A 23091-nucleotide genomic window follows, 5' to 3' on the forward strand; every position below is an offset into this window, starting at 1 on the left:
TGAGTAACACTCCAAAACGCCAAGCATGGCAGCGATAACTGCGGAGAAACCCTGGTCGCTTTTTCACCAATGTTGTTTCTGAATGTCTTCTAAAACCCCACTTTCCTCTCCCCCCGTCCTCCTCACAAAAAAAATTATTTATCACAAAAAAAATTAAACTGCCTAAAGTGTGAAACTGCCTTTTTTTCGGCACCACGTCGCTTCAATATTTCAGCTTCACTTTACGTCCGCCAGGCTGTAGTCCATCGCACGGTTTTTTCAGTCAGTTGTTTTTTCACATCTACTGCTTTATTCTCCAACGGCTTCTTGGCAGGTGGCGAAGAAGCTTCAGGAGGTAGTGTATGCCTATGTCATAAGGCAAAACGACTGAAGAATACTTCCCTTTATCGCCTAGTCCGTTGGCTCCCATTAGGACAGCTGCTGAAAATATTTGCTCGAACGGTGCGAACAAACTAAGAAGTAAGCTGGGTGGAGTGAGTTCTAAGTGCTGATGTGACTGCGTCATTCTCTGAGGAACCCGAAGAAAACACACATCCGTGAATCCTCCCGGACGCCTTGGGCAAACACCGGATCCGTCACACATATGAACAGCCGCGCCAGGCTCGTGAATCAAAGGAGCTTGCTGCGACGTTTCCTTCTCTCCTTCCCACTCCCTCGTTCTACATGCCTAGTCCCCAACAAACGACGCGGCTATTCCATGGAACGTCCGAAAATAAATGCCCCTTGAACGAAAATTTTCTGAAAAAAGCTAAGCCTTAACGGCTTAGCGATAGAGCGTGAACGGATCTCACGTTTAAACGAGAAAAGATAACTTACCCGTCGACTTAAGCGGAAAAAGAAAAAAGGAAGCGGGACATTTTTTTTTCGGCAACGCCATAGATTGTAAGCTTGTAAGCTGCGTCCCCAAAAGGCACATCCGTCAAATCAAAATAAAAGCTAAGAAGCCTATCAGTTCGCCGTACTCGACGACGGAACGCGCGTAAGCGCTAACTCCTCGCGCACCGAACACATAAAAAAAAAAAGATTTCTTTGGAGGGGGACGCCGCAGGATCTCGGCCGGCATAAGGACGCTCGATATCCGGTTGTCGTGTTTGAAATCGGTTCTCGATTTTCGGACCATGGCGTGTTGCACTATCTGCCACTTTACTTTTGATCTGTACCTGCAGCAAAGACGGGAGGTTCTTCTATCCTTATCACTTCCCCTTGATTTTTTTCACTACGTTTTTCGGCACTTTTTTTTGCACTGTGCGTTACGAATAAGCAACGGTGCGCCTATCGTCGCTTAAGAAATAGAAAGAAAATCAAAGAATTGTACGAACGTTTCGGCTCCTAGGCGGCCCAGTATCCCATTGTTATGCAAGATATGTCATTTCATGCAGCACACATTTTTTGGTCTAAGTCCTAGAATCACGACAAACAACCTCTTTCAGAATGTTTGGGGATTAATTATGTAATATTTACATATATATGCGTTCTGAACATTATAAAAAACTTTTTTTGTAAAAAATGTTTACTGAATGAAGGCAAATATATACTCCTCATATTTAACCGACAGAACGTTCATCATCATAGCAATTTGCAGTGATGAATATTATAAAGATACCATTAGTATAACATGCGCATACGCTTTACTTTTCTGGGTAAGTTTCTCAGTCCTGCTTTTATTTTGCAGTCGTTGCGCACGAGTTTTAACCGATTGCTTGATGCTGCTCAGTTTCAATGATTTCATTCCGTGCGTTATGGCTCAGCAGTATAACACCTTAGGATTCTTGAAGATCTTCCTTCTAACTCCTTTCTATTATAAAAGATTCCAGCTTCTCACAGGAAGCGTCCTCGCAGAGCGCACTGGCGAGTTACTGGAGATTAAGACGACTACCGTCTTCTCTACATCAGCATATATATAGAAACAAAAACGGAGCAAGACGTCCTTTAGCGCACTGCCTTTTAAGGGCAGGGTATGCGTTTCAAGTTCCGGGGTAGATTTACATCGATAAACTTACGCAATACCTACGGTTGGCAACCCGCTTCAAAACACGCGACGTTTTAGCAGTTACGAAGATTTTAACCGGGGTTTCCATCTGCTTCGTTTGCTGACCTCAAGACTTCCGAGGACGCGTTCAAAAGCCTCCTCCCATTTCTAACTGCTTCAAGTCGCTATACTTTGCGGTGGGAATATGCCTGCGTTGCAAAGAGCAAGCATTCTGCATATTTAGTGGTGAAAAAATATATCCCAGGACGTGAGGAGTACCATCATCAACATCATCATCATCAGCCAGGCTACGCCCACTGCAGGGCAAAGGCCTCTCCCATGTCTCTCCAATTAACCCTGTCCTTCGCCAGCCGCGGCCACTATATTCCCGCAAATTTCTTAATCTCATCCGCCCACCTAATTTTCTGCCGCCCCCTGCTACGTTTGCCTTCTCTTGGAACATTACGGTAGATGGCAGCCTGCTCCCATACAGGCTCATTCCTGCCTTGAGTCTAAAGGAATTCGGAAAAGCGCTCCTACCGTGATGCGATATCAAATGGCCCGAAACCAAGCCTTCCGGCTTCCTGTTACAAAATGAACATTGATAACTCGCGAAATAGGAACAGTACGCTGTGATTTTCCCGCACCTGATGCCGCAGCTATTGATTCGAATCCTACGTCTTACCGTGTGGGAAGAAAGTATTACTGCAGATTTCAATCGCAAATCGTGTCTTCGTTGTTCCTGCTTTCGCATACTTGTAAGGAATCGCATCTAAGTCGTGTTTTTTTTTTTGTAATTCATGGTTTTTCGCGTCTACTCTTTCACGTATTCATTTTTTCAGTTTGTGTTGGGCGTAATGGCATGGTTTAACAAGTTTCCCATCTGCGAGTCCGGAGTAAATCCCCTGCCTTAGTATGAGGGATGCGCCGGAATGCGATCAGCGTTTCGTGCGAGGCGACACAAAGCGAAGTATCCCTTAGCTGTGAATCAGCAGACCTTCTCAGTGTGAAAATAGTACATTATCAGGATTAAAGACACGTTATACGACAGTAACGACTACTGCAGGATGAAGTTCACTGTAGATTAGCTAAATTTAACTATGAAAAGTCTACACAAGATGTGAGCATAGCTTTCGGTTGAAATTGGCGTCGCTGGCTTTACGACGTGGAGGCTGATTCAACGGAGAATCGATGCTGTCTCAGGCTATCTTCAAACAAGCTTGAGTCAGAATGTGTCAAGCTACCGCAGCGTTGTACTATTCTCGCTTTTGCATTAAATTAAGTAATAAACAATGTTACCACCAAAAAGCATTAATGTAAGCGAATAGCCTTCTTATCCCGTTGAATCATGCGCGAATATCCATGAACCGCTGAAAACCAACGCATGTGCAGGCACGATCTTCTGGGCAGTTCTGAAACCTCAATACCAACACGTCGGACTTAAAACATAAGCGATTGCGCACGTCACATTTGAAAGCATTTCTCGGCACCCTTCCTTCGTTCTTCCTGCGGGGCCTGAAATCGATGGACATCTACCACACTCACGTAATGTCGGCGATTTTCTCTTTGTTCAGCGCTCGTGCAGCAGGCGCGCTTTCTCGGAGCGTGAACACCGGCGTTCTTCCTTTCTTCTTGGGTGCTGACTAACTTTGGTGGCACTTTCGAGAGCTTTTCATTTATAGCCGCGGAAACGAACTCAACTCTCCTTCCTGAGACGAAGTTGGCACTGCCATTGCTGCATACCGGACGCAAGAAATCACACAATCGTTTCTTGCAACTCGCTGCTAAACTACGTGACCTTGCTTACTCCTCAAACTCCGCCTCCCACCGAAACCATTTGCCCTCCACCCTTTTCTTTGCCTTTTGGTGACGTCATTTGATCAGTAATAAGGGAGTAATTACTCATTGACATCCACCCAAGCGTAGCCTTACGGCTACTAAGGAAAGCTTAGTAGCCTTACCTTAGTAGCTTCACCTTAGTAGCCTTACGGCTACTAAGGTGAAGCGGTGCTCCCGGGTTCGAACCCCGGACCAGGACGAATCTTTCTTTAAAAAGCTGTATAGCTTTCCTTAGCAGCCGTAAAGCTGCGCTTGGGTGGATGTCAATGAGTAATTACTCCCTTATTATAAATCTACTCCACCTTGGGGGATTCCCCTAAACATTTGACCGTCATTTGATCAGATGAAGAAAACTGCCGCAGTAGCCGAATGAAGCTATTTGTTTTAAAAGCGTTCTTTATCATGTAAACGCCGGTGATATGGGGAGGCGACATATGTACACAGGAGAACAGCATCCCTAGTAATACACCTCGCATGTGGCTGCACAAGGAGGCGTCACCAACTAGCTTCCGACGTCGAATGCCTTGAATGGTCGCGGGAGGACGGCAGCATCTGTGTTCACAACTTCACTACGGCGCCGCTTCCCGATCCAATCTCATGGTATTGGTGCCTACGAGCCGAGCATGCACGTCTTCTTATACCTGCAGCCACTTCGGGCAATTGGTCCGCGTCAGTGCATTCAGCTAATTTTGTTGCCTGCCACTCGCATCCCGTAACACCCTGTAAACTTTTCCTGTTGATTCCCCATCATGCATGTACAGTCTTTGTCAAAAGTAACCAGGCTTCATTCTTTGCTTTTCATTCGTATAACAGAGCCCTCACGGCTTCCCTAAAGATCAAAAAGTCCTTTGAAGGTAGAACAGGGGTTCTTCTTACCATATACAGGCTTAGAGCTTGAGGGCTGGCATAACAACATTAATATACGACTGAGAAGAAAGGCGTGCAGCCTGGTTACTTTTGACAAAGACTGTACATTAGGTGCGTTGATGTGTCAATTCAACTGCAATGACTTTGCAATGCGCTGAAAAGACGTGTGCAACCCCTCTCCCTGTTCCTTCTCGCCCAGGGGCCCAGCCATGCCGTTCAGCATCCGGCGGCTGACGCTGCAGCGCAGCCTGTCGGGCGGAGAGCGCCCCAAGGGGGGCGGGGACCCCCCTGGCGGGAGGGCGGCCATCAAGAAGTCGGCCTCGCAGGACGAGGCCCGCGCGGCCAGGGCGCTGCCATCGTCGCGCTCCGCGGACCAGGGGGACCTGCGGCGGCTGCAGGCGCTCGGCCAGGCGCCTTCCCCGGGCCAGGTGAGACTGGCTCGCCGGTTGATTCCTTTTGGAGTGAGAGCTCTACTACGCGACGTTTCGACAAGGTCATCGAGGGCTGCAGTTTGACCTTGAGCCGGAAAAGCGTCGGAGGGATGGCTGTGACGTCAGACCACGTGACACGCCGGACCTGCAGCCACCGCGCCACTTCTCCGATCGCGGTGCGCCGACCGTCGCTTTGCCAGATGTGGTCACGTGATTATGCACATGACTCGGCGTTTGCTAAGGAGGCGACGTCGCTCTCGCTAGCAGGTGGTGGTGATCTCTTTTATTACTCCCAAAAACAGAGGACCAGTCCAAGGACCGGTTGCGCTGGCTCAGAGGAGGATGGCGCAAACTACAAACTGGCAGTTTTCCAAATCCCCTCTTATAAAGCAGGATCTTTCCGCAACAGATAGACCCCATGTGCAAACACTGCTCAACTACGGCCACTCTCTCGCATGCAGCTTCGCTATGGATGAGAGCGCGGCTGACAGTGTGCCTAAAATGCCTGTGATGCGTTTCAAGCTTCTAACCAAGCATAGCCAAGTGTAATGGCGCTTTAGCTCTGTCTAACTAGGTTTAGAAGAATTAAACCACTGCCATTTTTTTGGTCAGCTTAGAGCAAAGCCTAGAAGCTCATTAAAACTGTGGAAGCGTCGGGTCAACACCGAACGCCGAGAGGATGTTTGCGTCATGTTGTCGACCCTCTCGCATTATGTCATCATGAACTGTTTGGAAACATGTCACTGTAAAAAGGGAGTAATTACTCACTTGCATCTACCCAAACGCAGCCACACGGCTACAACGGAAGGTTATACAGCTTCCTAAGCTAGGGTGGATGCCAATGAGTAATTACTCCCTTATTACAAATGTACTCCACCTTGAGGGATTCCCTTAATAGTGACAACACCATGCTGTGCACACGCGACTACCTTGCGAGCACAACCGCGGAAACCTACACGTAGCGTGGCCGAGCTGCTTGTGCGTTAGAAGTTAGCATCAGCACTTCCGAAGCGAGTGAGTGCGGTACAAGTTGAAAGTTGAAGTACCTACACGAGGCATGCCCCATCAAAGAATTCGCAAAGAAGCAATGCCGTGCTTTTTTTTTTTTCAATTTGAAGTTACCAGACACATAGCAATCACCTATGAAATCCAGACCCAACTTCGTAGCGATCCCTTCAAACGATCCATCTTTGATCTCCCGCCGTTGACATTTCGCAAACGTTATGTCCCACAAGATTCACCTCTCTTCGACATTATAAATAAGACAACTTTCTTGGCTGGACGAAAACGAAGGCGCCATGTTTGCACCAGCAGCTCGCAGACTGGCCTGCCGGCACCAGCGCCGCGTGCAGTCCTTGCTGTCTCACGGCCAGGCCCGCGAGGCACTCGATGGACGCCGGTCAAACCGCAGAAGACGGGACCTGTGTTACCGAAGAGAGAGAGAGAGAGACTTTAATGAATAATGGAGAGGTCTGCCTGGTTATGGGCCTGGCATACTACTCAGGGTGAAGGTGAAAGAAGAGGGTGAAAAAGAGAAAAAAGGTGACATCAAACATACAGGTGTGGATTGAAATCGCCTGTTATGATGTGCGGTGCAGGAGTACTGCGCACTATATAGTGAAGGCGGTCAACGTCAAATGTGACACGCGGGAGTATGTACCCGACGATCACTGTGAAGGACAGATTCATGACCTTGACGGTGGCTGCAAGATATTCATTCCGTGAGTCGGCAGGTAACGGTTGTGGGATGGAGGTGACATCTTCCCGGACAGCTAAAAGAACTCTGCTGATGTCAATGCCGGTACGGTATAGCCTGAAAGACGGGTGGTAGTACGCAGACAAGATTCTGAAAAGGCAATAATCGGGAAACGTTGGTTTGAGACAAATTGTCTGAAATCCGACAATCGTGGACGAAGTCTGCAGGCATTCCATTGAAAGATTGTGGCCGTGTTACGGATGCTTTGCACGCTAGGGAGAGTAGCTGGTCTATTGACTGCTACCGCCATTGTGCAAGTAGAGGTGAGATGAAGTCAAGGATTGTAAGGATGGCCTGTGCCACCGGCTAGGTGAGTGGTGTAAGAAAGGCGCGGATAGCCTCAACAAGCGAGCACAGTAGGGAACTAGTACCGTCGGAGTTTTGGCGAATAGATCCTTCGCGTGAATGGTTCCAGGGTACATACTGCGGCGGCCGTGGAGTATTCACACTTGTACTCGCTACTGGAGGTGGCTCAACGTTTTGGCGTGGTGGAAGAGGAGGGAACTCGAACACGTCCTCAATGCGCAGGTGACTCGCTTTATCTTTGTCCGGTTGTGGAGGAGGTTTCTTCCCCGGCGATGATTTTTTTCTGCGGCGACTTCGCCGGATTTTGTTTTGCTCAATTAAAGCAGATTTCGCTCTCTTATAATCTGTATTATTGGAGTTCTTGTATTTGTAGATGATCTTCTCCTTTTGATAGGCAGCGCAAAGGATAAACGTCGCCTCATACTGCTTCCCGCAGTTTGTACAAAGAGGGTTATCATTTGCACATTCATTTCGGCCATGACCAGCTGAGCTGGGCCTGAAGGAATCCTACCAGGCTATTGAAGTGCAGGTTATCTGAACACAAATGTTCAACACCGATCACAAAACATCCACAAAGATTGGCAGAGACGAGCGGACACAGCCCGACAGCTCTGAGACCGACCTGAGAGACCGATGGACCGTACAACAAAGGGCCTTTCGAAAGCCGCACTCGTCAGGCATGCACGCTAATTTGCGCAAAGGACTAGGTTGTCACGGGAATCGCAAGGGCAGTGCTGCTACAAGGCGACCGCAGTCACCAGTCTCCGCTTACTGCACACCGTCCGCCTGCAGGACGCCGCACTGGAGCACGCTAGAATGCGACGATAGGAAACGTTTTACAAACAACGTTTGCAAACACGAAAGGCACAAAAGCGGTCTAGTCAATCACAAAGTGCGTGCTTTGTCTCGTGTGTTGTCGCCAGGAAATTTGCAAGGGCACAGGCAAACATGTTTACTAACGCTGTTTGTCGCTTGTTGTGTTTGCGAAAAACTTCCACATCAAGGCAACCCTGCAGCAACCTGTCTTGTTTCCCTGCCGTTCGAACGGTGTGGCAAGCTGTTGGAGAATAAATTGATTGGTAAACGCGTTGGTTGCTTGCAACGTCTTTTGGCAATATATTGCAACAGCAACAGCAATAAATTGCTGCTGCTGCAATAAAATTCCTAAAATTCTTTTAGTTTATAGTGTCAGCGCTAGTGTGTATCTTCTTCTTTTATGTCCTGTCTGTTGCGCTGCTAGTTTATCATTTACTGACATCACTGTTGAGTTTCCGCACCGTTAAACTGCCTTTACAGGGCGTGCCTTCAGAGCAGGAGTGGGCATTAGCTGCATGTCGTCCTCGCGGTTCTAATTCCTTTGAAGACTATCTTTTTTCGACAACCCCCGCCGCAGAAAGGAGGTAGTTAACATGAATTATAAAATATATTAGCACGTGCACAGTGAATACACACTTCAGCAGAAAGTCGTTATCCCGACACGATTATAATCATGATCAGCCTGACTACCGTCCACTGCACGACGAAACCCTCTCCCAATGGCCTTTAAGTGACCTTGTCCTCTGTGCTCTTCTCTCGGTCGCCCCCTGCTAGAGGAATATGCGTTTTTCAACACGGGTTGCTCATCTCTGCCTGCACTGTACTTCTATTACAGGTACCTGATGGCGGCATCTTTTGCACAAAACTGCGACAATTATATGACTACGTCACGTAATACACTGACACCTGCTATGGTACAAACATGCACTAAATGGACACTGAAACAACAATTTCAAAACCATTTGTCTGCTAGAACATCTTCTCAGAAGGACCGCTTTTTTTTCAAAGCGGTCCCTTTTCGGCGGTGTTCTGTCCGGCGAAGACCAGGCCACAAAACTGGCTTCAAGGAAACCGCAGTGGGTTCCCCTCTAAACATCGCATGAAGGAGCCAACTTTAAAAGCCGTCTAAAGGTGGCTGTCCTCTTTCAAAAGGCATTGAGCGGGCTCCGAGAATACGTGCAAATCATGAAATCCTTGCATCCTCGCTTGCATCCTCGGCGGCGTCTGCGGTGTTATTTTTTTGCTGCCCAATGCTGCGGCACGTGCTCTTACAGCTCCGTAATATACTGCAGATGTCACTTCTAAAAGAACGCGGCTGACAAATCGGTCAAGGTTTCTCTCCATCGCCATTCAGCGATAATCCTTGCAGCTGTCCAGTTCCGCATGAATACCTTTTGACAAAATGCAGACGCTAGCTGTCACTTTCAATAGTGGAGCTGCCTTTCACACTGCACAGCAGTCGTTACTAGTCGTGTACACAGAATTTCCACAATCTTGGCACCACATTTCTGCTCGGTTAGCATGCAGTTTCGCTTCGTATGTCGGCTCACGGACATTGTGATTCACCGCCTGACCGGTACGTCTTATAACAGATCGTTAGAGTGCGCAATGTACCGTCTTTGCCGAAAGTAACCGGGCAACGGTGGTTTGTTTCTCAGCCGCGTTGTGAAGCACTTACGGCAGCCCTGAAGGTCTGAATCTCTGTTAAGTAAGATAAACCCATGTCCTCAGGTTTTGACACCTCTTGGCTTTTAGAGGGGCCGTGAAGGCTCCACTATACAGTTAAGAAGCAAAAACCTACTGTTCGGTCACTTTTGGCAAATTAGGTACACTATTTAAGCGGAAATTTCCGAGATCTTTATGTCACAGTTATACACCCTAGCCCTAATCAGACGACGATAGCGTTTTGTTTGTCCTCTTAGGTTAACAGGGACATGTTGTTCTTAGCGCTCACGATGTCAAGAGGCCAAGCAGGCATTGTTTGAACAAAAAGGTAAAAGGTGACTGAACTACATTCTGCAAGCAAGTTACTTATAGTGTAACATGCTGTTTCTGCAGTGCGCCCCTGCTTTGCAGAAGAACTTGTCAATGGATCTAGTGTGTGTAGCACTTCGTATTGTATTGGTTTGTATTGTACAGCGTGTACCGCTCGCTTATTTAACTGATATTTACCGACACCCAGAGGAACAAAAGCAAATAATAAATATTTTATGAATGACAACGTTCTTCTTTTCACTGACAAGTAAAGGCCAAATAAAATTTACACGGGTGATGCGGAAGTAACGTTACTATTTCAAATCTGAATTGCTCGTCAGAAATTTGGACCATGTACCTTTCTCACTGAGGTGAACACCCACGTTGGTAATGAACCAATACCGACCACAAGCCTCCAGTGTCATGCCACTCGCCTATCATGCAAACAAGCAGTGCAGCTTTCCGACGTAGCAAAAGCGAAACATGACCTTTCAATGTTCACGGAGGCTTCCTTGCAAAGTTCGGCAGGAACAACTTTACTAAGTTTGTTTACTCAGCAGCTCTTGCTAATCGGCCATTTCGCAAGCACGGACACCTAAAGCTGTTGTTGGCATCAGTCTTCCAGATAGATTTGTGGTCAAGGGGCTTCGGTGGGCATCAGAAGAAGCCGCGAGGCAAGTTTTCGAGCTTATCAGGGGTGGCCGCAACTGGCGAAGGAAAGGGTCAATTGGAGATACATGGGAGAGGCCTCTGCCCTGCAGTGGGCGTAGTCAGGCTGATGATGATGATGATGAAAGTTGCGCGAATGAAGGTACGCGAAGGCGAAACAAAGAAGGGATAGGAAAGAGCACGCAATGGACAAACGATTTTTATTGAGCCAAGCGCGCAAAATATACAGAGAGGCAGTAGCAGTGGCAATCAGATACAGTCAACGTCACAAGGTTTAAAGAACCATAAAGAGCCATAAAAGCGATAAAAGACATAGCAGGGTGACAAAGCTGAGACGATTGAATCTCAAAAGGGATTGTAAGAAATGAGAATGTTCACTGCATGACTATATAACAGTTAATGTCACATGATGTAAAGAGCCATAATTTCTACAAAAAGCATCTATTACCAGGTAACAAGGTGTTAATTGTGGTTCCACTCGACTTGTAGGAGTTGGACCACATCTTGAATCAGGTTTAGAGAAAATAAGAAGGCATGGATGAAAGCTCCTTGGAGCAACTTTTTGGTCACTGCTGCAGTTCCAAAAAGCCATTGAAGGAAGGAAAACAAAAATAATTGCGAGAAACTACCCAGAACGTTTACTACATTCGAATCGGTGCGAAATCACAAATTTTTTCCACGTAGAAGACGACGACGAGCGGGCAGTTCCGTGGGACGAAGAGCTCGCGTGAGGCGAACATAAAATGCGACATCGGACGATTCTGCTCGGGGCTGGTACCCTTCAGATTATTGGTTGCGTACTAAAAGAACACAAATGTGCATCATTTTCACGCTTGTATACGTCGTAGTATTATCATACCAGCAGCCACTAGCAGCGAATGTTGCTTGGTGCGTCCGTATCAGGCACACTAGCGAAGACCTTGTAAGGGGCAGTTAGGACAGAAAGGCAACGAGTGGCTGCTGAATGTTAGAAGGCAGAAAGAAGTTCGGAGTGCGCCCCAGAGTACTTATGTGAGCACTCTTGCCTGAGGAGTACGCAGGAATTGGTAGCTAAGTATGAGAAAATGGAGCGCCTCACGTACATGTGGGTAATGCTCAATGGCAGCGCTACACCCGAAAACTTCCCCATTTCTTGGCGTGTACATAGCTCTAAGTCCTCCCACTTTCTTTCAATCTCCCGCTCACATGCAGCGCTTCGCATCCCTACGGCAGGTCTCGACAGCATGACAGCCCTCGGTTAGCCACACCTAAGGCATCATCTCTAGAGCTGGTGACGTGCTGAGAATCAGCTTGTTCTCTCCCGCCCTGCTCATTCATACAAAGATCCAAATTTGGCTGTAATCAACGAGCAAATGCCTGCCGTCTTTCATTTAAAGGGCAACTGCATACGTTTTAGAAATCGAGAACTTGAAGGGATCGAATGTGTCAAACTTGCTGCGAAGTCCTTTCGCGCTAGCATTTGAAATGGTGACTTAATCGGCGATTGAAATCGAGACAGCCATCAAGCTTCTCCGCAGCGCACAACTCCAAGTGACGTCATCGAAGGTACTAGTGCATTTCCAACGCATGAACGTTTGAGCAAAAAAAAAAACCAACGCCAACGAAGGCAAAGGCCTACAAGCGTTGTTTGGCAGCATCCAACTAGGCACGGCACGGTGTGGTTGGCGGCAGCGCAAATTTGAAATCTTACCCTCCATGACGTCACTTTAAACTTCCCCGCACTCCTCTGGTGCTGTTAGGACAAGCCTGAAATTCAATCCTCGATTACATCATTATTTTAAATGGTAGCTCAAAAACACATGGCACGCTTTACCTGCAGCCTATATAGAACCCTTGAATAGCGTGAAATTCTCAAAAAGTGGGGTAGTTGCCCTTTAAGGACTGCCACTTCATAGAATAGCCGAACGCGCCGTTTGTGTAGAAGAGCCAATAGATCATTTTTCGATTTTGTACTCTTTTCACGGCAGTTCCCATACTTTCATATCCCCCATTTTTACAAGTTTCATGAGTTCATAGCAAACAACTTTTAAAAGAAAAAAAGTTACCGCGAAAGGCAGAAAATCCTTGCAGGGAGACTTTTTTCTTTACTACACAATTTAATATTGTGTTTTATGAAGATAGCTCGCAACAAAGAGAGGGAAAACGACATGCTATTCAACCCATTCAAGTTCTATTCTCTGTCTGAGCAGGACATACCAAGCCATTTGGTCATTATCCATAGAGAAGTCTCAAGCCATTTTGAATATATGACTGACAAGAGTAACAGGGTCAATTTGAGACCAACAGGCAAATTCCCGTTTAACTTTGGCGAAAAAAGTGTTAATCTCAACAAGGAATGATGCCAGAAATGTGATTGAGATACGTTGAAAGCCACGCCAGTGGCGCCTTTGTGGTCGGGCATTCAACCATGTTGCTGAAACTCGCCCGTAGCCCGTGGATCACAACACTTTCGCTTTTTGTTAGCGACACAGAGAGAAACATTTATTAGCAATATTAAGCGTCGACGATGTCTTGGGCCAGGGTCCCCAAAGTCAACTGGTCCGTCAGATGGTCCGAGGCTAGCCAAGCCTGCCACGCTGGGGGGAAGGGTACGGAAAATGAGTGACTGAATGGCGACGGGACAGGAGAAAAGGAAACGTTCTAAATTAGCATATATAGGGCTCTGAACAATTTGGGAATGCGAATTAGTGCAGGATACGGTAGAGAAAGCAGGCAGGAGCAAGGAGTGTATTTAAGTGTATATGTCGAAGAATGCGTACTAGCGTGGTGGAGACAGATGTCCGGAAGTGGAAGTGTACAAAGAGTTTCTGTCATGTGGTCAGAGTGAAGATTCATTTCTTGTTTGTAGCGGGAAGCTGTGGGGACAGTGCTGTGACTTTTGCCGCGTACACACAGTTAAGGGCCGCTCGCACCTTTCCGCAGGGATCCCCGCTGCAGCAGCATGACCCGCCGCAGCAGCCGCCCGAGCCTCCCGCCCGCAACTGGTCCCCACAGCTGACGTCTTCGTCGGGAGGCCGCTACCCGACGCGGGCGGTGAGCGTGGACCGAGCCACCCCGTCGTCCTCGTCCTCGCTCCTCTCCCGCTGGAGGCAGGTGGGACGCTCCAAGAGCGCCAGCATCTCCGAGCCCCGCGAGTACCCGCTCGACGACGGCAACGCCAAGCCGACGCCGCCGCCCAGGCCGCCCCGGTCGGCAGCCTCCAGGCTCTCCGGTGAGCCCCAACAAATCCTGTCTACTCTCACGAACACTCTTTGACGAGTGCTTCTCAATAATATTCACTGAACGGATGGCTCCAGGCTGCCGCGCGTTCGGGATGATGGAATGGTAATCAACCGCTATGGCTGTCTCGCATACGAACCCCGCCCGCGTACTCTGGTCGCCATAGGTCTCCTTACTGAAAATCATCACACGGTGCAGCAGCGCGTACAAGAAACAAGGATTTCACAAAAGCGTTGGACTTCTCCGCGCACTTAGTGCAGAAGAAACAAAACAGAGCTTAGTGTCCATGACGTTGGCCAGGTATAGCCTAGCCCCTCTGAGTAGAATCTATGAAACAGGGTTTGTCACTGGACAAAGCCACGATTGAAGGCAAGCATCCTCCACAGACACGGAAGCGGTACACATTGAATACTTCACAAGTTCTTTTAGGGCCCATTCCTGCATCGTGGGTGCGCTCTCCGCGAGGTAAGACGTGCTGCATCTTGAGCACCCAATTCAGTATTGTCCAACACGTCTGCCTCGACGACGTCAACTAGAAAGTCAGCAAGGCCCCTTCACTTTAGTATAAGCGCTGCAAATACACTTAGCATCTTTTTCGGGTTATACTGTGTCTCATTTGAGCCAGGTGTTCCAATAAGACGTCATGAAAAAAGAGGTGCCACCTGTGCGTATCAACGTCTGCGAGTGGTAATACCCGAGCTCAGTCTTTAGAAGGGCGCACAAAGATGTCTCTTTACGTCTGAATCTTTCGAATTCCTTCACTATAGCGAAGTACACGCTCCGAAATTTCTGCAGCACACTGCCCAAAGTCAGGATTTACAGAAAATTTTGTTTTGGTCAAGTCTCATAATGAAGCAAACAGAAGATGCACTCACTGAACAAGTCACAGAAATTGTAATTGCGCAGCTAATACGGGTTCCTTGTTTACATTGCAGGTCCCTTGTAAACATGGAACCCATATAGGCTCCGGAACATCAATTTCATTTACTTCGATTTGATGAGTGACTCTATCTATTAGTTTGCAACAGTGTCCAAGTCTAGACAAGCGATCAGCCACCCTTTTTGAATAAGCTCAAGACGCGGAAAGCAAATGATCGAGCGAATGTGCGTAGTTGGGGCATGACACCTGCTGTGCAAAGGAAAAACCACAGCGTTCTCGTGCTGGCTGCGTGAAGTTGACAGGAGACGCCCGAAAACGCGATATTTTCCCTGTACTCGCGAGCCTCTATCATATGAAAGTACGGTAGCGATAGCACCGTGTGACGCATCGCGAACTGTCACTTTTCCCTATTGGGAGCGGCATACAGATGGGAGTGCGTGGACGTCGACCGGACACAAATGTCTGTGTCCTGCGGACGGAACTTACAATGGCCCTTGCTCTGCGGAAACCGTTTTTCCGACCAAAATGTGTGTGCCTTACATTGAATTTCTGAAATAATTCAACTTCCTGTCTGTTGCACCCATGCCATTCCAGAGGCTCAGTACAGCTCCGCGTAACGTTTTACATAGCAGACGCCAATAGTGATGAATTATCTATGTCGGTCTTGGCACCTGACAACCAGAGCTGAAATAACCGGGGCAACTAAGGACAACAAAAATTGGTTCCTCTGTGCGAGGTCCCATGAGTGACATCCTTTAAAGAAAGCCATCCACACGGAGTTCTCAAGCGGGGTACCATCTGTGCGAGACAGCGATGCAGCTCTCTATTTCCGCTACAGGCTCAAGCCTTGGCCATAAAAATGAAATATTTCAGCGTTCAACATACCACTCTAACTAATGCCCCGACCGACCACTGAGGTAACGCGTTCGAAGACTCCTCTACGGTGCGAAAATCGCTTCGTTTTCCGAGAAGCAAATCGGCTGAACGCCTCGCCGGGTTTTGACGCAGCAAATATCTCTTTACCATGCCAGCCAGCAAATTTTCCTGTTTGTTTTTTGCTTCCTTGCTTGTCCGCATTTTTTTTCTCTCGGCAGTCACGCATGCGCGCGTATACCCTCGCAAGGAAAGCATATTAGACTGAATACGCGCACCGCCGCTTCGTCTAAACCTCCGTGCCACTTTGGCGAATGAAAAAGCGGCCCGCAGCAGCAGAATGCGCAGCAGCAAGAGCAGCGGGGAAGCCCTGTTGCTCTCTTGCCGCATAGCAGAACGGCGCGCCGAGTAAACGACTTAACATTAGAAATGCATGTGACCGTCGGCACGCGCCCTATAATATGCTCGAAACGGTATATCGACCGGTTGACGTGCGTCCCCCACAACCAACGCCGCCAACAACCCCCCCGCCCCCCCCCCCCCCCCCCCCTCCACCCCCGCTCTTCCCCGTCCCGCTCGTGGTCGCCTTGGAAAATGGGGATGGGGGTGAGAGCTGAGGACGCCTGATGCGAGGCTTGCCCCTCCTGGGAAATCAAGTTCGGCTTGAGCACTGACGCTAAAAGGGCGAACCCTAGGCTCAGCAGCAACTGCAGAACCTTCGGGTGAATAGCTGGATCGGGATGCTTTTCGTTTTTGGAATTAACGCTTTATTTTGACGCGGAAGGCAAGCACTGGAGGTGGGGGAAGAAGCTGACGTCGGCTTGATTGGCTCCGTGAGCAACGGAGCGAAGACCAAAGGCGTGCGGCGAAGGCGTTGCACCGTAAGGCGCCGTTAAAACGTCGTAAAACGGCGCGGTATCTTTCTCGAACGCTGAAAGAAGGTGCAAGAAAACGGCTGGGGAAGGGAATGTTTGCCAGCCGTCAATAACACGTACGCAGAGCGGATCGCGCATACGAAGTTTTCACGAATGTGTAAACACCTTGGCCGCTCTGCGCCAGTCATCGAGGAACGGGCCGCAGGCCGGTATTTTTACCGGTTTTTCCTTTGTGCATACTAGCCGGTTGCTGGTGTCCTTTGAAAGGTTCGGTTCCGCTATATTGCCGGAAGAAGGAGCGGCGCGGTGAACAAAAGTGCCGATGAAGTTAATGGTGATATTAGTAAAATAATACTTTGTCGTGCTCAAGCTGCCTTGGGCAAAGCGTACTGGATTTTTTTCTTTACGGAGTTGTCCAAGTCAGAAGCTTTGTTTGATTGGCAGTCGGAGTCGTTATATAGGATGCCATTTGAAAAGTTCTTCATTCACGTACTGACCAGTTAGAATCCTTTCCAGGTAAAACGGGCTGTATGTGGGTGGGCACACAAGTGTTATCCCTTTAACACGTGCCACATGCGGGTTCGAGTGACCCATCGGTGTCGGGATTTAGTAAATGCGTAGGGAGTGAAGCGTAGCTACCACCTTTGGTCCTTTTGTCCGACGAGTAGCGATATGTGCGGATGTTTTATGGAAGAAACAGACATATTAAAAGGCCGCCGGTATGTCACGCATAGTTAAATGTGCGAAGCATGCAGTCGTTCCACGGCCATCTGTGGCAACTAGCTGACGTTTGTGATTGGGGCCGTAGACCGGTGCGTCACGTGCTCAAGTCAGACGCGAGGGCGTTCATTTCGGGGAGATATATTCGGCGAGTATGCCCACAGTTCTAAATCGCCGGGTGAGTGAATAAAAAAAAATAGGAATGAGATTCACGCCGGCATGTGTGGGTATGTGCCATCTTATGTTACTGTAATGACAACAGCGCTCTGCTTCCATTTCTAGTTTGTTGGCGACGGCAGTCCGCCGATGACGTGGCCACGGTCAGCGAATCTCGGTTTTATAATGAGTTCCAGGATCAATACATACAGTATTGAAACAGCTCCTTCGAAATGCCCACTTGAGCCTCCTACTTCGATCGACCGCGAAAATCGGTCGGCCTCACTGGGTCTTTTGCTTGAGGGGATGTTTGTAGCACGACAAAAACTGACAAGGGACAGAAGACGAACGGGACAAGCGCTTCCCTCAAAAAATTGCTGAGACCAAGCTGCGTTCATCTAGGAAGCTTGCCGGCCAGGCGACGGAATTCTGGTGGCGGTGCATTTTGCTCCACCTACCCAAGTTCCCCAAGAGTCCTGTGGAGAAGGCAGGACTGAAGACACTTGACGGAGTACACCTCACGGACCAAAAAAAAAGCACTTGTCCCTTTCGTCTTCTGTCCCTTGTCAGTTTTTGTCGCGCTACAAGCATCCCCTCAAGCAAAATGAACCAACTCGCCCAGCAAAAAGTTTTATTGAACCTCACTGGGTCTGGCCGAGCACTTGGTTTTGGCTGGAAACAAAGAACCACCGAAGATCAGCTTATGACATTCTCTGTCACAATTACTGTAACTCTTTTAAGCACGAAATAACTTTTAGCTCCAATTGTCGGCGAACTAAGGCGAACGTCATCCGGAAACTGCACCGAACCTGGAGCCGTGCATGAGGCCGAGCCTTTCCGCGATGTTCTGGAACGGGTACCCAAGACCGCTCGGCCATCGATAAAGCATTTCGCGCTGCGTTGTGCTAATTATCATATAACACTTGCTAGCAAAAATATCGTCGTCGTCGTCGTTATCCTTCTTCTTTCATTCAGTATTTCCAAATGAATGCAGCGATAGTACGCCAGCTGTGGGTGTACAGCCGAGCGCGATTTGAAGGTTATCGCGCGAGCGTCGACCAGCCTAGCACTCCACGCACCTGGCGGCCGGTTTTTGAACCGGAAAAATCATGATTTCGCACTCTTCTCTCCCTCGTTCGCTGTTCCATACAACATCCATTACCCCCGCGACAAACCCAGCGCCATTTCTCTCTATTCTAAGCTTTCCATTTGTTGCGATAATGTGTGGACTTGGTTACCTCGTATTCTGGACTTGGTTCTTGGTCACCCATTCTTCCTGGCTCAGCAGCACTGACGTTACACAGTCTGGATACAGCTATTTCAAATAATACCGAAGAATACGTCCTGCGCACTACGATCACTGCCTGTTCGCCGAACCAAAAATAAAAGAAACTGGAAGCCCAGCAGGGAGCGACAGCTGCTGGAGGAACAGCAAAAAGAGCGAGGGAAGCTGGCCTGATACCTCCCTCGCCTCGGCAGAGAATTCTGGGCCATGGCGCTGTTCATTTTCCCGGTCGACGCTCGCACGATAACCTTCAAATCGCGCTCGACTGTACAATGGATCCGGATTAGTCAAAAAATAGGAAGTCTCGTCTCTGTCGCCAGTGGCAGCTTTGTGTGCCCGCACTCTGAGGTGACAAGGAAGCCAAGGGGTACGAACGCGTCGCTACGACCGAAGAAGCAGGATTTCGCCCCGGGGCACCCAGCAACGAAAGCAGCGAGGAACGCCGAGCGCGCTGTTGAGCGCAGTTAAGAGAAGCGCCTTTACGCGGCGGCCCGTAAAGCGCCGAAAGCGGCGAGGGAAGCTAAGTGGCCCGTCCGGCTGAAAGAGAGGCAGATCATGACGAGCTCCTCGAGCCGAGAAAGCAGCCAAGGAAGCCATGAGCGCTGCCGAGATCAAAGAACCGGAGCGGGCGAAGATGGCGGCACTGTGAAAGTGAAAGTGCGGCCACCGTCTATCAGGCGTCTTAGAATGCTCTACACCTTTCGTGCAGTGCAGTTTATACCTGCACCTATTTACGATGACGAGATGTACTGCAGTCGAGCTAATACCTTTAGAAGCAAATCAAGACGATACGTTCAAAATCGCAACCCACCCAGCTCCCTCTCCAAACAGACCATGTGATTACTTTAAGATGAGCGTATGACATATTTAGTACGTAGATGTATGCGCGCAAATCGATGCCGACATCGTGAAAGAACATAAAGCACAATTATACAAACATAACTGAACAGAGAGACTACACAAGACGCTTCGCATGTTCTATCGCTTTCGTCTTCTGTTGGCGGCTTATTTTCTTTTATCGTGACAAGCGAATGCACCCAACATTAAATATAATGCAACACGAGTGAGAGTTTAGTTACGCTCCAGAAACGCTGGCTCGGAAGGCATGCGGGGGCAAGGGTGTGGAGAACGACAGAACGCTCGCGATTCTCTGAAAAGCGGAGCCATTTGGCACGCTCATAACAGCGCAGCCGCGTGTATAGAGCCTGCATAGCAGTTACGTCCCCGTAATGTCTTCCCTCGCACAAATTAGAGCTTGATGACCGGTAAGTACACTTCCAAGCCATATTCCCCCAAACTTCCCTTCTGCCTCTCTGCAAAGGCTTAAGTATTTAGGAGCTCACACAGTCTGTCGGTCAGATATAGTTTAGCATGGTACTGTAAACTACCAGCGAGGCCTAATGACCATGTTCCGGTTGGATGAAAACCGATTTCATGTAGGCGATGGAAATGACAACGTTCTCGGCGCACAGTTCCATTAACAAATGTAGAGTACTGCGGGTGCTTTACGGGCTTTTGCTGTATTGTTATTTCCTGTACCATAGTTTCCCAGTCCTTTAATGCGACTCATGTGACCGCATCAAGCCTCCACACGTGACACTAGCAGAGCGCTGCGCCAACTGGTGCGCTGCATAATGCTCCAGAACACCAAAAATGAGGAAGTAGTCGTCATATCATGAATACCTACATGGCAGTGACTCTAGTTCCTAAAGCACACTTTCTGTCATTGCTACAGAGGCTCAGAGTCAGTGTCACCTACCACGTGAAGAGTAGCAGATTGCTTAACCATTTGAAGAGCCATGCAACCCTAACACACGTTTTCAGAACTGACTCAACAAGCACGCCTTGCCCGTCGACTCTATACCCCTCCCCACCCCCGCCTATCCCGCTCCCAACAAATCCTCTGGAGGCGACTCCAGACCCGAACTCTTCCTACCCCTCAGCGTCTATCCTACTTCCGCCATGTTTCCCCAGAGTGCACTCTCTGCGGAGAATCGCACGCCACCCTGGACCACATCCTCTTCGGCTGCCCTGCCGATCCTCCCCCGCAGGGACAGCCCGCCATCGGTACATGGGAGGAATGGGAGGCCCTCCTTGCGTCGCAGGACCCGGACGCGCAACTTCGCTGTGTGAACCTGGGTGCCAGTGCCATGGCCCTACGTGGCCTGGACACATGCACGTAATGTGAGGGCTGTGCGGTGGCACTGAGACCTTGCACGGTCCAAACTCGCTCGCATAATAAAGTTTTCCATCCATCCCAACGCCTGGGAAGGAACTTCACAGATGGATGTCATGCTCAAGAAAGTTCCGTTCCTTTCTATCTAGCTCTCTTCTTCAAATTAAGACATTATTAACTGGACATTGAGAGCCGGCAGGCACGTTAGAGCCCTGAGTCATCGTGTCTCATATGAGTGATTCCTCCTGCATTTCATCCAATAGAAGTCTACAAGCGCCAGGCTTTCCCCTTGGCCTGGTCAAAAAAGTAAGAAAAATTGGTTTTTAGTCCCACTTTGCGCGAACCAGGAACCGTTTGCCATGGCAAGCTGCTCCAGTAAAATCAAATCACCATCATCGTCAACCTTTCGTCAGTTGCTGTAATTGCGCAGGAAAGAAGTGGATGATGCACATATGGCGGTGCTTTGGGTAAAATGACTGACGACGCCATCACTTGTTTGCGCAGCTTGGGAGCACTAAGGTACCTTAGGCTCACTTGTTAGTGAGAACAGAAAACTCGGCGAGTGGATGTGGATTTATATTTAAGCAGCGCGAAAAAAACAGGACCGCTCTCATAGTAGCGTGCGTGTGCAGCGCAAGGACTGCATCTTGGCATGCAAGACACCAGCGTTGCCCTACCGACATCCAGGCCTTGTACGAGTGGCGGCAGCCTTCCCCTGGACACAAAAGTCGTCTGTGCCGTATTCTTTTCTCTGAGTGGCGCCAACAAGACGTTCCTATGGGGATATGACTTCGCGTCCACTGCGACCTTGGAAGGAAAGAGCGCCATCAGCTCCTGGTCTACGCGGATTGGTCCAAGACAGCAGACCGCGTTACCGAGTTCTTGTGAGCACTGTGCGGCATCCGCTACCCGCTAGGAAAAAAGCGTCAGTGACAGCAGGGTGGATCACCGTCCTTGGAAACAAGGTGATTGAAGATCGTCACCGAAGCACTCTATAGAGCTCGGTCCCAAGTTCTGCTTTGAACCACTCGAGAGGTTAGCGCTCTCTCGTTCGATTTCCTAGGTTGTCCCCCGATGCGCATAAACAGATGTGTCAGCGAGTCTTCAGCAATCGTCTTAAACAACAAGGGAAAAAAAGGCGTCAGGACGCGTGATGGGACTTATTGAGTACTTGGCGGCTGAGTGCTTGAGGCTTCTCCTTTCTGTCAAGGAAGAGTTCTTTGTTCCCGCACCAGAAAGAGTACTCACCAAGAAAGCGGGGGTGGCTTTGGCAAAAAACATCAGACAAGTGGCTTTGCGAGGCCTCCTTCCATCAAGAAACAAGCTATGGCCTTGTTGCAAGGGATGAACCAAAATTCTGCGCTTGTGCCATCTCTCGTCTCCCGCTTCGTACTGTGTTTTTCGCGCTGCTGTCCTGTCCTGTTGTGTGTGTTGTCTTCGTTTTTTAGCGCCAGTACGCCTTTTGCGTAAACATGTTAGTCTGTTCGTTCGTTGTAGCATCTCGGCCTAATTTTACCGCGCGTTGGTTCGCTAGTGGCGGTGGAGGAAATGAGAAGATCGGTGGTCCTTTTCGTCACGAAAGCCTGTCCCCTTGCGCTGCTCCGAGAAGCTATATGCTGCTAATCTCTAGTAGGACCTGCAGCTTATTAGTGAGTTTCATGTGGCTTGGGCAAGTTAGCGGAGCTTGTCAAATGCAGGCGACGGTCTTTCCACGCGAAGCAAGCTAATCTTTGTTAGGAGAAGGTAAGTGACGCCAACCAAGTAAAATACAGGAAAAACACGACGTTTCGGGACCGGCTCGGCCCCTTCTTCACGGTGTGACTACGGGCGAGCGCAGCTTGGCTTTTTAAGCCCCTGTGTGGAGGACCTGCGGGTCAATGGCCGCAGCCCATGGACGTAGGATGAGGGGAGAGTCCCCAGGGAACGATTAACATTCTCTCGTGTTTGCTGTATGTGCCACGACTCGAGTAGAAGCCTCCTGCGTGGGTTAGCTTCCGTTTCCAATACAATGGTGCTGTCGAAGTCAATTGGGTGGTCACACCCTTCACAGTGTTCGGCCACGGCGCTGCGTTGACGATTCATGTGACGGACGTCCGCTTTGTGTTGGTTCATCCTTGTGTTGGTTCATGAATCGTCAACGCAGCGCCGTGGCCGAACACTGTGAAGGGTGTGACCACCCAATTGACTTCGACAGCACCATTGTATTGGAAACGGAAGCTAACCCACGCAGGAGGCTTCTACTCGAGTCGTGGCACATACAGCAAACACGAGAGAATGTTA

The 23091-nt window shown here is 49.1% G+C and overlaps 1 protein-coding gene across 2 annotated transcripts in view; it reads left to right on the top strand.

Moving 5' to 3' along the window:
- Window positions 1-23091, top strand: part of LOC149344356 (coiled-coil domain-containing protein AGAP005037) — a 443868-nt gene that overhangs the window by 157306 nt on the left and 263471 nt on the right. For both annotated transcript variants that reach the window (XM_089546281.1, XM_089546282.1), the window contains exons 2-3: window positions 4875-5103; window positions 13550-13838. In XM_089546281.1, the coding sequence (XP_089402407.1) occupies window positions 4885-5103; window positions 13550-13838 (508 nt within the window). In that variant the 5' untranslated portion in view covers window positions 4875-4884. The remainder of the gene's footprint in view (window positions 1-4874; window positions 5104-13549; window positions 13839-23091) is intronic.

Source organism: Amblyomma mixtum, chromosome 5 (assembly GCF_055824585.1).
Source record: "Amblyomma mixtum isolate Tamu chromosome 5, ASM5582458v1, whole genome shotgun sequence".
Lineage (NCBI taxonomy): Eukaryota > Metazoa > Arthropoda > Arachnida > Ixodida > Ixodidae > Amblyomma > Amblyomma mixtum.